The 12,830-nt window shown below is 37.6% G+C and overlaps 1 protein-coding gene across 1 annotated transcript; it reads right to left on the bottom strand.

Annotated features, from left to right (window-relative positions):
- Positions 1–532: 532 nt before the first annotated feature.
- LOC113708299 (protein FAR1-RELATED SEQUENCE 5-like) lies at positions 533–1,015 on the bottom strand. The gene has a single exon (XM_027230761.1). The coding sequence runs from the start codon at positions 1,013–1,015 to the stop codon at positions 533–535; it is 483 nt and encodes a 160-aa protein (XP_027086562.1).
- Positions 1,016–12,830: the final 11,815 nt, after the last annotated feature.

Here is a 12,830-nt window from a genome sequence, read left to right as displayed (position 1 = left end):
TCACTGAGCTTAAAGCTCACCCCTTTAGTTTGTTTTCCATAACAGGGGAAGGCGAGCAAGGACGAGAGCCGGTATAGACTAGCTGGGTCTAGCCCTTGGTTTTCTTGTGTCATGGTTCTCGCCCTAGTGCTTGGCACGGGCTGGTTGTCTGGTGATTGAGAACCTCTGTATATTTGACGGTTGTACTTCCTTCTGAGATATCTATGTATATAAGTTTTGTTTTAAGTTTTGGATCCTCGTTTTGTTTTTTTTTTCTCTTGTGGTTCTATTTCTGATTTGTGTGAGTGAACGACTGAGTCCCGGTGAGATCTGGGCAGGCGGTTCGCCAAACCCTTTGGTTCGCCATAGGGGGAGGTGGGGCTGTCACATGTTCATAAAATGAAATTGATGTCGGTTCCGATTCTGAAACCTGTATTATTGACATGATAATAATGTTATTTTATAGTGAATAGTACTTATGGATTAGTTAACTGTATAACGATAACATTGTTGTAGCATAAATATTTACCATCCCGTGTATATCCCACATTATTCATCCAAAATCTGTCTCCTTTCCCATAAGCTCATGACTCTGTTTCAATGAAAATCCATCATCCTTGCTTATTTCAGGTTGAAATCTTTGAACCTCACTCACTTTTCTTTGTGATGCCATCATGTGTGAACATTGAACAATGTGCAACTTATGGTTATGTTCTAAAACAAGGTCATGCACACGGTACTTCATTGTCCCTCTAAGCAACACGATAATCATTTTAGCTCCACACCCCGTTTTTGTCGGCGCTCGTGTCCTCTTTGGCATCGCATCACCTTCGTATTTGTGTTTCACACCTTTCTTGCAGCAACTATATCTCCTAGACGTGATCACGCCATCTTTGTCTTTATTCAGATAGTCTTTGCGTACACTAAAACTCATTTTAAAGACATATTTGTTGTAAAACTTGTACGCATACTCTTCACTGTTGAACTCCATTCCTAACTCAGGGATCTTATCTTCTGTCAATTTGCTGCAATCCATTACTTCTGCCTCTATCAATTATGCATCAAACACCATAATTTGCAACATTTCATGAATTGTATATACATAAACGACAAGATGAATGTATATTACCATTCAGAATGTGTCATGAATCACATATTACTCATATACCAAATCCTATTATTATGCTTATCAATACGATTAATGAATCACATCACCTTACTTTTACTCTAAGACAACGGCATTATCTATGTACTAATAGAACTCTATGTACACTAAGTTATACGGATTGTAATGTATTGGTCACACGATGTAACTCTATTTTAACTGGATGTACATCCACTCTGCTGATTATATTTAGGTTCTACATTCTTTAGTTCACTGGACCTTATGTCATTCATTAATAACAACCGCCTAAGCTAACTGGGCATTTTCTACTATTTCTACATTTTAAGGACCAAACACATATTTTCTACTCATTGTAATATATTTCTTACATCATGTAATTAACTTACAACACCAGGTACATCCTTTTATTATTCACATATATGTCTTTTCCTCTACTTCACCTCAATCAACCCTACGCTTCCATTTTATACACATTGCATGGTCAGGAGAGGGGCAAACTAAGATTGTATGATGAGCATGGACCAACTACATATTACTCATTTAACACACTATATTTAGTCACGTTACCTTGGTCTTAATTATATGCTTTATGTTTCACCGAATTCAGAGAGCGCAGTTGCTTCTGCTATTAAGTTGCACGACAAAATTTGGTTTCATGAGATGATGAATTTCCGCTGTTTGCTTTTACCTTGCCGCTTGCCTTGCACACATTCAAAAAGGATACAACACTCTCATACCCAGCTTCAAAATGCATACAACACTCTCACTGCGCTGTTTGCTTTCTTCCTTATTCACTCAACATCATACCCCAGCTCTCTCCACCCACTTTTCTGTCAATTGCTACTTTCAGCAAGATGCCTCCTCTCTTCCCTCAGCTTTGTTTTGTGTGACTCTCTACTTTTCTATTTGCTTTCTTCCTTATTCACTCAACACCATACCTCGGCTCACTCCACCCACTTTTCTGTCAATTTACTGCCTTCAACAGGATGCACTCTTCCCTTGGTTTTGTTTTGTGCGGCTCTCCACTTTTCTGTTTACTTTCCTCCTTATTCACTCAACACCATACCCCGGCTCTCTCCACCCACTTTTCTGTCAATTGCTACTTTTAGCAGGATGCCTCCTCTCTTCCCTCAGTTTGTTTTGTGCGGCTGATTCAAATTTTCAACTTGATTTTCAAAATTGAAACTCTTCTGTTTGGTCCGTCATGTTCCCGTTTTGGCTAAACATTTTTTTGTTTGGAACGGCATCATTTTTGGGGCCTGTTGAAGGCTTCCTGACGTGGAATATTTCTCGCCTCACATTTGGGTCTTGTGAGGAGACCGTTCAGGAGACGACCGCTCCTGCCCCGTATCCCTAAATATGTGGGTTAGATTTTCTAGGATGAGAGGTACGAAAAGACAGTTATGCCATATGTACATAATGCTTTGATAGTTTTATTTTTAAAATATGATTTTTTTTTAATTAAAGAAGATTGTATTGTCCTGCAAATGGTGATCCAATTGAATATGTAAACAATATTACATAAGTTATTTTTACTAAATACAATTTTTAGTTACTTATGATATCTGACATTTAATATTTTGATGTGAACCCATGAAGCTATGACTAGACATACGAATCAAGTTGAATAGATTTGTGAAACCCTTGACCTTTTTAGAAGTTATGAACTTATTGATATAAGTTCAACCCACAATTCAATGACCAAAAGTGTTTGATAGAAGACGTCACAATCAAGTGCAATTCTTGGTTAATAATTCAGTTCGAATACTCTCAAGATAAATTCTCAAGTGTTCAACAAAAGGCTCACATTTGCCAAGAGAAAAATAAGCTCACGATTATTGCTAGAATAATTTTGTGTCTTGCAAAAATATAGCCCCTATAGCCTGTCAACTACAAATCCAATTGGTGCTTGGATTAAAGTCACTTATCCTATCCATTGGACTTAAACTAAACTAACGACCCATAAATACACTTTGCTTGCTAAATTTATTCTCAAAATAACAACAAAAATGACTAAGACAATGCTAAAATAAATGACACAAAGCCAAACTAGAATTAGGGTTAAATCCGCCAAGTTGCTCCATGGATCCAATTGGCATGTTGTAGCTAATTTTCGCCTTCAAGAACTTGAACTAAGGTTGTGATGGGACTAGTTGGACTCTTGATCCCTTCAATGCTCCTATGGACTCCAACTTGGTCTTGTATAGCTTGTACTAAAGCCCCAACACAAGAATGATAGATCACAATACAAACAATGCAAATTATGTGTCAATTGCAAAGTTTACACTCCACACACAAGAGTTGAGGTGAATGGCGATCAATGTAGCTCATGAACTCTTGATGTACATGCTGCCGACACATTCTTGGCAGCAAACAAAAGTGATACGGGCTTGGAATTGCCAGAGCTACAAGACCCCGTGAAGGTTCCTCAAGATCTAATAACACGTGCAAGAGTTAAAAGATTCAAGGAGTCACTTTTGACTCTAGTAAATGTCGTACGAGCACAAAAAGGATCTTTTACCAGCATTGAAGGTATCGACTTGGAAGACACAAGCATACCGACCAAGATATTGTTATCCATTGAAGGCGACAATGGTGAAGCGTCAAGCGAGTATTAGTAGTAGTTATTCAAGATTTTAGAGTCCAATAATCAGCTCATGTTGAGCTCGAGCTTGAAGGAGTGGGGGGTATAGGCCTTGGCCGAACCCTAGTTAATTAATTTATTAGTTATTCGTTGTTAAGCCTTTACAATTCGGCCCAAATGCAACAAAACTTAAAGGGGCCGAGTTCCTTTATGTTTCCAAGTAGTAGTAGGTTTTATGTAAGGCTATAAATAGCCCTAGGTATGCTTTGTCATTACGTTTTACTAGTTTAATAAAAATTTCCAGAAATTTGTCTTCTTGAGGAGCGAATTCTATAGCTTGTGATAGCTAGTTTGACCATCTTAGCGTAGATCATTTGATGTTCCTTGACTTATCAATCAAGCAACACACTTGATTGTGGCGTCTATTACCTTCGTTTTCACTCTTGAATGGTCCAAGGTTGAATTCAAATTCATCCCAAACCAAACGTCCCTCTTACAAAGATCTAGGCTTCCGCGCGTCAATTCTTGGTCATTAGTAATTAGAGCTAGTTAAGAGGCTTCACATTATATCTCTTTTCTTATTTTTGAGTTAAGTTTTATCTTCCAAATCTGTGTTTAGGTCGCTAGAGTTTATCGCTAGTTAGGGTTTATTCTAGCAAGTTCGAAATTCTAGTTTTGTGTTTTATAGTTGCTGTTAGAATTTTCCAGATTTTGTTTCATCGTGATTTGTGTCTAGTTTTGCTGTCAATTGGTGTTAGTTGTTCGTGTGTTTGTCTAGAAAAAAAAAAATTACAGCCGCTAGGGCTTCTTTTTCTTACTGTCTCTTGTTGTTGCAATCTGTCCAAATTTCGGTCGCTAATCTCTACTGATTTTTGTCCAGATTGTAGTATAATTTTGTTGTTAATTGTGTTGTTTTGGTTGTGAAATAGCCCAGCAAAAGTAAAAAAAAAAAAAGATGGGAGAGGGGTTACATACCTAATTGTTTCTTGAGTCGATTGCTAGAAAAATTTTCTTGGAGCTGTTTGCCATTGATTCTTTAATTTTTTGTTGTTTCTTACAAAACTTGTACCAAAACATATTTTGGGAAATTCTTGAGCTTCTTGAACAAAATTCTTGAAGTTCTTGGATCATCAAAACTGATTTGGAAGTTCTTGAAACTTTTGTTCCAAACTCTAGGGTTTCTTGAAACTTCAAGTAAACTTCATTCTTTCTTGGCAAATTTTGAACGTGATCTTGCATTCAAGAGTAATTGGGACTGAATTTGTGTTTCTTGACAAGACCAACTTGAACAACAAAGAAAGAAGCAGAAAAAAAGGCAAAAAAAAAAAAAAAGGAAAGAAAGGAAAAGGATGTTGGCTCAAGTTTCCTAATCGTGAACAAGTCCCAATCTTGACATATGTTTAATCCTAGACCTTCTTGGATTAGAGTCAGCCAAGAAAACCCATTAAACCAAATCCAGATCACCCTCAAACATCCTAAACTTTCTTCATCCGACCTAAACAACCTTCCAAAACTCAATTCCGTTTCCTAAAAACCAGCCACCGCCTTAACCCTTGTTTCCTAAATTGGTTGAATGACAATTTGTGAACCGAATTAGATGATTTCCAAGGGCTGAACTACACATCATTTGAACACCCCAAAAGCACCAAATACCCTACAAGATACTGCCCAAAACACCAAAGAATAGCAGCTCAAAATTTCCAGCAAAGGAGTCGAACCTTGATAGAGTTATCTTCTAGGCTTCTTGAAATTTCAGCTTTTGAGTCATTAGTCACACCTTGTGTCAAATTTATTAGTTTCTTTTCTCCTATAATTTGAGTCATATTGTGAGACCCCGAAATTTTCTTATTTTCTAGACATTTATTTTAGGCTTTTGGACTTAATTTTAGTGTTTTCTTTAATATATGAATTTTCTGGGGATTTTTATGATAAAATATGAATTTTAAATCCTTTTTCTGAAATAAGACATTTTCTGTGATAATGGAGGTGTACAGTGGATGTGGGACCCACTAGTGCGATTGGTACAGTAAATGTGGTTTGGAAAAAATTTTATATATGGAGATTTTATTACCTTGTATTATGAGCTAATTAGAGCTTAGATAGTTAATTATGTAGTGTAAGACAAAGAAGTAAGATAAGCTTGACAAGGCCACATGTTACATTTCTATTGGAAGCTAGAATTTTGACTAGTCTTCATGCCTTTACTAAATCAATTTTTGACCAAATTACCTCTCCATTTTCATCCTTTTGGCCGGCCAACCTTGGAGAGAAAAGAGAGAGAGCTCTTCAACTTTTGCTTCCTTTTCTTGCCCAAATCTTGAAATCCAACCATTAATCTCTCAAATTTCTCCATAAAACTTACTTGCTAAGAAGGATTGAAGTGCTTGGTGGAGTTGTTTGGAAGGGAAAAACCCTAAGCTATCTTGTCTCTAGTGTTTGTAAGGCGAGTGATTAAGATATTGTCCCTTTGTTGGTTATCATGTGAAATTAGTAGGTGTTAGTAGTTAAAGATGTAATTTTATGGAGTATTTCATGGATTATTGATGGGTTTGGCCAATTTGTCTATTTATTGGGAATTTTTCTGTTTATATGGTGTATTATAGTTAGCCAAGGTATGGTGGCTTTATCTTGAGTAAGATAGGACTTGTGTTCATTTGGATGTTGTTGTTAGGTTGGAAATGTGAAAAATTATGGGGAAGTGCTGCCCAATTGATAAGGAATGTGGGTGGTCTTAAATTGAGAGGGATTTGAATAGAAATGAAAGACTTTTGGAGTTGTTTACGTTCCACACTATTGTCACCCCATTTTACTTGTGGTATACTATACTAGTAATTTAATGTTAATAAGTTGACTCATGATCGAGTCTCAAACATGTTTTTCTTGCTTGTTTTAGGTCGTACCGGTGAACCGGGGCCTACGTCTGACGCGAACGTGTGAATTGCTTGATTACTTCGGTGAGTGTATCATTGTATGGTCGTTTATACTTGTTATGTGACTTGAATGACTTGAATGGGACGAGAGTGTACTTTATCGCTCTCGATCACTTATTTGTATTACTGTTACTGTTTGACTGTGAAATGGTATATGTGCATGATTTGACATCTGCTAGGGCTATGCTTGATTATTACTATGAAATCTGAGCTCATTTCCTTAGGTCGTTATTCGAGTCGAGCCGGCAAGGGCTTGGGCGAATCGATAACGAACCTTGGGGTCACTGTTAGTCGAGTGGAGTGTTAACTCCTCGACCATATGGTATACTCGAGTATTACCTTTTGTCACTGTGAGGTGTTCGGGCACGGTAAGGGGGTGAACGGTGGAAGGAAATGGTGTAAAGAGGAGTCTACGGTCTTGTTTTCTCATCAACGGTTGACGGAGTGTCAACGGGTACGATCAAGTACGGCAATTGGAAAACGGCCCTTGGGGCCCACCGTATCCTTTTATATGTGGTTGTTATGATGAAGGCATTTGTGTGTTTGTTGGCCATGCATAGTGTACTTGTGAGTTTTGGTACCTCACGAGCGTAAACTCACCCCTATTGTTTTGTTTTCCTTACAGGGACACTTTCGGAACCAAGTTTTTGAGAAAACGAGTTGAGCTAGTTAGGCATTTTGTTCTTTTGAATCGCTCCTCGAATATTTGGAAAACCCTTGATGTATTTGAATTCAAGTATCTTTTGAGTTGTATAATGTAAATGTGGGATTAATAATTGAATCTACTCATGTGTATATGACATGGATATGTTGTGACATGTATATATCAAGTTATTGATTAACTGCTCTATGTGTTTAGCGTGTTTTGAGACGAGTATCTAATTTGAACGAAGAAAGAAAAATTTTGACAAAGTTACTGTTCACAAATCCGGCCAAGAATACAGCCAATTTTTGGCCGGATAAAAGGCCGGATATGCAGGGGAAAAGAAAAAAAATTTGGGTTTTGGTCTCTGGCCGCAATCCGGGTTGACAGGGGATTTCGACCCCTTTGGATTTGGCCACTGCCTCCTATCCGGCCAAGAATCCGGTCAGATTCCGGCCGGATAGTGATGTGGCCGGTATTGTTCATTCGCGGCAAATTTTCGTTTTTCGTTTTCACGACCGATTTAAGTGCTCGAGCGCTGTACTTTCGTTTGTAGTAATATTTTTGGAAGAAGAGCGACGTAATAAGGGTTGATCGCTCATTTTATTGATTTTCTCTCGTGAGTTAGGTGCGTTTTGTACACTTTAGTTCCGTAGTCCTGGCGAGAGTTAGGCAGGCGGTCCGTTGAACCCTGGTTCGCCTTAGGGGGAGATGGGGTCGTCACACATATACAGCACCCTCGTCCCATGTTTTGTCTCATTCCTTGCTGCAAAGGTGATTGTAGACACCAAATTTTAAATTATTTTATTTTATTTTTATCTATTTTTATTTTATCAATCTCATGGTTTTATTTTAGATTTTTTAGCATTTAGATACCAAATCTTTTTAATTTAGCTTTATTTGTTATTATTTTTATTTTTATTGATTCGATACATTTATTATTCATTTTCGCTCATTAGTCTCTTAATTTTCATTATTTCTTTTAAATTCAATTTTATGAAAGCTTATTTTTTGTTTACCTAAATTATTAAAAAAAAAAAGAGGTTCACGCGCACGTGTGTGACACGCGCGCCATTTTATTTTAAATATTTGGTTTCGGCTAGAACGGAAATGAATTACAGCTGCTTTTCCCGGCTGTTTTTCCTTGGGTTTTTGGCTCCGTTAGATTATCCTAGTACAAGCCATCTGGCTTAATCTAGAAACCTCAACGGTTTGGGCATCAAGAACCATCGGATGGTTCCCCAAATACCGATGGCTTCATCCAAACCATCGTGGAGAGGGTTTAGTTTCTGGTGCCATATAAAAAGGTAAGGAGGGTTTAAGAGAAGGGAGGGAGGATAGCTGTGAGTGTGTGCATGACGGCGGAAAAAGAAAGACAGCAAAAGGGATAGAAAAAGAAGAGAGAAAATCTGGGGGTAAGGGCTGATGAAAGAAAAGAGGCGGTGGACGGCTGGACAATTAGAGTGACAGTGGGAGAGTGAAAAAAAAAGGACCGACGGCTAAGTAAGAGGGAGTTGTAATTGGATGAAAGCTTGGAGATTTCCGGCCAAACAGAAAAGAAGGAAAGGAGCTACTACTCAAGTTTTTGCTGTTAAAAATCCATCAGAAAATAGCACTGTAAGGTTCCTTTCCCTTTCCTATAGATAATTTTATTAATAAATCATGAAACTATGTTGAACTATGAGCCGATGAATGTGGTTAAGAGTTGCTATGGTGGTTTATGGTTATAGCTCAAAGATGTTGCCTTTTTGCTGTCATTGTGTAAGATGGGTATGTTAGGGTCTGAAATTTGTCTGGTGTGGATTATATTTCGTTCCTAGGCTATAGTTTAGTAGCAAGACCCCAGCTTTGAAAAGAAAAGACCTTTACATGGCCTGTACATTTGAAATGCTGGATAGGTTGTGAAGAAAGGTGGCCTATTTCATTTCCTTTTTGAATCTGTCTTGGCCTGTTCGGATGTTGGAGTCTTGTTCTGGTTGTTGCTGAAACTTATAATTTGATTGAAATCTGGGATTTGTTGTTCATTTGATACACCACATGCATGTCCAAACCAAGTTTCATCTTCGTGTATCTTGGCTGCACCAGAATTGCAGAAAGCATTATTGTGAATAGGAAAGTCTTCGAACCATTTTGTATGAAAGTCTTACATAATTTCCTTTGAAGTTTTTGTTTGTTTGGATTGTGGTAGCTATGTGTTTTGTTGCTTAGTTTAAAGTTATGATTTTTGGTTGAAAAGTTAGATCAAAGTTGTGTGCTTGGGTCCGAAATCTGCATTGGAAACGAACGGTAGCAGGCTTTCACTTTGGTTACAGATTTTTGGGTTTGATTGAGGTTTGTGTTTTGTATGTCTTTCAATTGGTATAACATGAACAAGTTCATTGCAGGTCCCTTCCTTGGCATCTTAGCAGCATTCTTCATAGTTAAGTTGCTTTAGTGAACTTAATAGAAATAGATAATTGTGTTCGAGCATGGGTTGAAGCCTTGCATTTCTGTTTGGATGCATTTATCTACTTCATTACAATGATTTGATTGTGTATAAATCACCTTGCTCATGATAAAATGAATAGCACTGATCCTGGTTGCTTGAATAAAAAATTGAGAAAGTTGCAGCAGCTTTTGTTCTTCAAATGTTAGCATGTTTTTTCTAGATCATTTTGTTGTATTTCTTGAGTTCGAAAGCCTACTAGATCTTCCCCCTACCTTTGTTTACAAGTCTTTGCATTTTGTGTTTGAATGAGTGAGGATGTGTTTGGGTCATTTGCATGAATGATATTTTCGGCCGAATGAGTAGGAAATTGCAGAAACTACATAGCCGAAGAGTTGTAGAAGCTTTGCATGGAACTTGCATGCAAAATAGCTTTCAAAAATTACACTTTGGTCCTTGTGATTTTGAAGCAATGCTACAAAGGCCCAATTATGCTCCAATTTCTTGCAATTAGGTCCTAGAGTAAATCGCAATTTGAATCATTACTTGACCTTTTCATTACTTATGTACCTTTGAAGTTCCCAAAATATTTTAATTGGATTTGAATGATTGGTTAATGTTTGCTATTGGGCCCTTAGTAATTTCCATTTTTTGGAATTTTTGATTGATAATTTACCTTCTTTGTGACTATGCACTATTTGATTACATTTAAGTTGCAAATTGGGAGGGATTTGGTGATTTGTTGATTTAATTTATTTTTTTTGCTTATATTTTACTATTTGTGATGCCTTGACTTTTTCTTTTATTTTGGAGGGTAAATAAGTAATTTCACTCCATTAGGACCCCAACTCAAGGAAGGTACACCCTATCCCCTATTTCCTACTTTATTTGACTCTACGTGCCCTATGTGACTTTACGTGTTTGATTGTATGCCTCTTGAATGTTTTTATTTATTTCATTTATTTATTTATTTTCTTTATTGGCTTTAGCTTTGTATATTCATTTTAGTTTAATTTGTAATTATTTGGGGAGAGCAATTAAATGCCACAATTGTAATAGTTAGGTATTTCTTTAATTATTTATTTATGTATTTCCCCTTTTTAGATTGTAGTAGGGTTCCCCAAGTGTAATAGATAGGGCTTATGTGCTATGTGCTTGTGTGTGCCTATGTGTTTATCGCTTTCCTAGGCCTTTGCATCTAGATAAGCATGCTTATGTGCTACATGCTATGTGAAACTAGGCGCTTTGCATGTCTATTTGCTTTAGTATTATATTTGATTATGTGAATGAATGCACGTTACCGTGGCTAGTCTAATGCTAGTCATGGTCTTCCCTTCGAGCCCTCACAAGTCCAATGCTTGTGAGAGAGCGTTAGTTAAGGGCTAGTCCAATGCATATGTATATCCCTTCCTCCATATTTTCCCTTATATGTATATTACTTGCCCCCTTTGTATGAAACATGGCATTAGACTTGCATTTCATCTAAGCATTAGAATTAGGTTAGATCATTTGCTTGATTAGATAGGAAAACCCCTTGGATATGGGATATGGACGAGTTTGGCTTTTCTAGCCTTAGCACGCTCGTATTCCCTCTATTAAAGGGAACATTGAAAGTCATGAGTATAAGTCCCCCGCACCCGATATAATACATTCCTTTAGGTCACATATATTTATACAATTATTTTTATTTCTTTTTCTTTTCTTAGAGTCTCATATTTTTACATTATTCGTGACCTCTCCAAAGAGTCCACATTAGGCATCACAATTAATATGATTGGCACCGATTGAGTTTTGAAGAGAAATTTCAACCCCCCGATACCCTCTTAGGTCTAGGGTTTGCATTTATATAGTACATCTAAATGTGATAAATTTTTAGGTTAAAATAAGAAAATCTTTGACTAAATCGCGCAACTAGCCTTGGCTAGGTTGAAAGGGTGCCTTGGATTCTTATCCTTGCCTTCCCTTTCTTCAAATGTGACTCCCGAATTTTTTTCTCTGATTTTCATAGACTTGGAGTCGTTTAAAAAGGGTTTTCTACTTTTTTCTTTAAAAATTTATTTTTAGGTGACTTGGTACACCTTAACTCTATACCAAATGGCGACTCCATTTTTCATTCAAAAACCCTTTTTAAACTATATTTTGGGTCAAATCGTCGCATTTTTAAGTCTCATTTAGACCCATGTTTTTCATTCTCTTTGTAAATCAAAAATTCATTTTTCAATCAAAAATTGAATCAAAAGCCATTTTTCTAAACTCATCTTATATTTATTTTTCTTATTAAAAAAATGGGGCGCGACAGTGATTCCTAAGTTGCTCAATCTAAGCAAATAACAAGCATATGAACTTGCTTTGGTGAGCTCATTTGAGGGTTTTTATATACTTGAGTGATACATGAGCGTGAGTGAAACACGTAAGGGAGTGTGTGAGGAAATTTTGTTACACTAACTCTTTTTGCAGGTTTCTTTTAAAAATGTCAGTCACGTAGTGAGAAGATGAATACCCCAACTCTTGACATTAAGCTCTTAACCGAAGCATTGGATAAATTAATGGACTAAAAGTTGTCTAACAGCCCCTTGACAATATTGTCCCACAGTTTGACACCCCGTGGGGCCGTGGGTTTTGTTCTTGGCAGTGTTGGACAACACAACAGGCACCCGCAAGCTACCTCACCAAAAGGCCTCGTCGAGGTGGGAAAGACCACTAAAGACTTATCAAAGTGGCCCAGGCTCTCTCCCTAGCCGATATGGAAGCATGACACTCCACCCACCTTAGGGAACCCAGCGTCCTCGCTGGCACACCGGGGTTGGGAGTCGGCTCTGATATCAACTCTAACAGCCTCTCGACAATATTGTCCCACAGTTTGACACCCCGTGGGGCTGTGGATTTTGTTTTTGGCGGTGTTGGACAACACAACAGGCATCCGCAGGCTACCTCACCAAAAGGCCTCGTCGAGGTGGGAAAGACCACTACAGACTTATCAAAGTGGCCCAGGCTCTCTCCCTAGCCGATGTGGGAGCATGACAAGTTGGACCAAAGATTTGAAATTTTACATGAGCGGATTTATCAATTGGAGAACTCTAAGCATCAATCTAACTCAAGCAAAGGAAGGGCTACAAATGATGAATTTGCTTCCTCTAATGATG

The sequence above is a fragment of the Coffea arabica genome, chromosome 4c (assembly GCF_036785885.1).
Source record: "Coffea arabica cultivar ET-39 chromosome 4c, Coffea Arabica ET-39 HiFi, whole genome shotgun sequence".
NCBI lineage: Eukaryota > Viridiplantae > Streptophyta > Magnoliopsida > Gentianales > Rubiaceae > Coffea > Coffea arabica.
This window is presented reverse-complemented; position numbering and strand designations above follow the sequence as displayed.

What these genes read in the sequence shown, in the direction of transcription:
- LOC113708299 (XM_027230761.1), bottom strand. Translation starts at nt 1,015, where the DNA reads ATGGATTGCAGCAAATTGACAGAAGATAAGATCCCTGAGTTAGGAATG.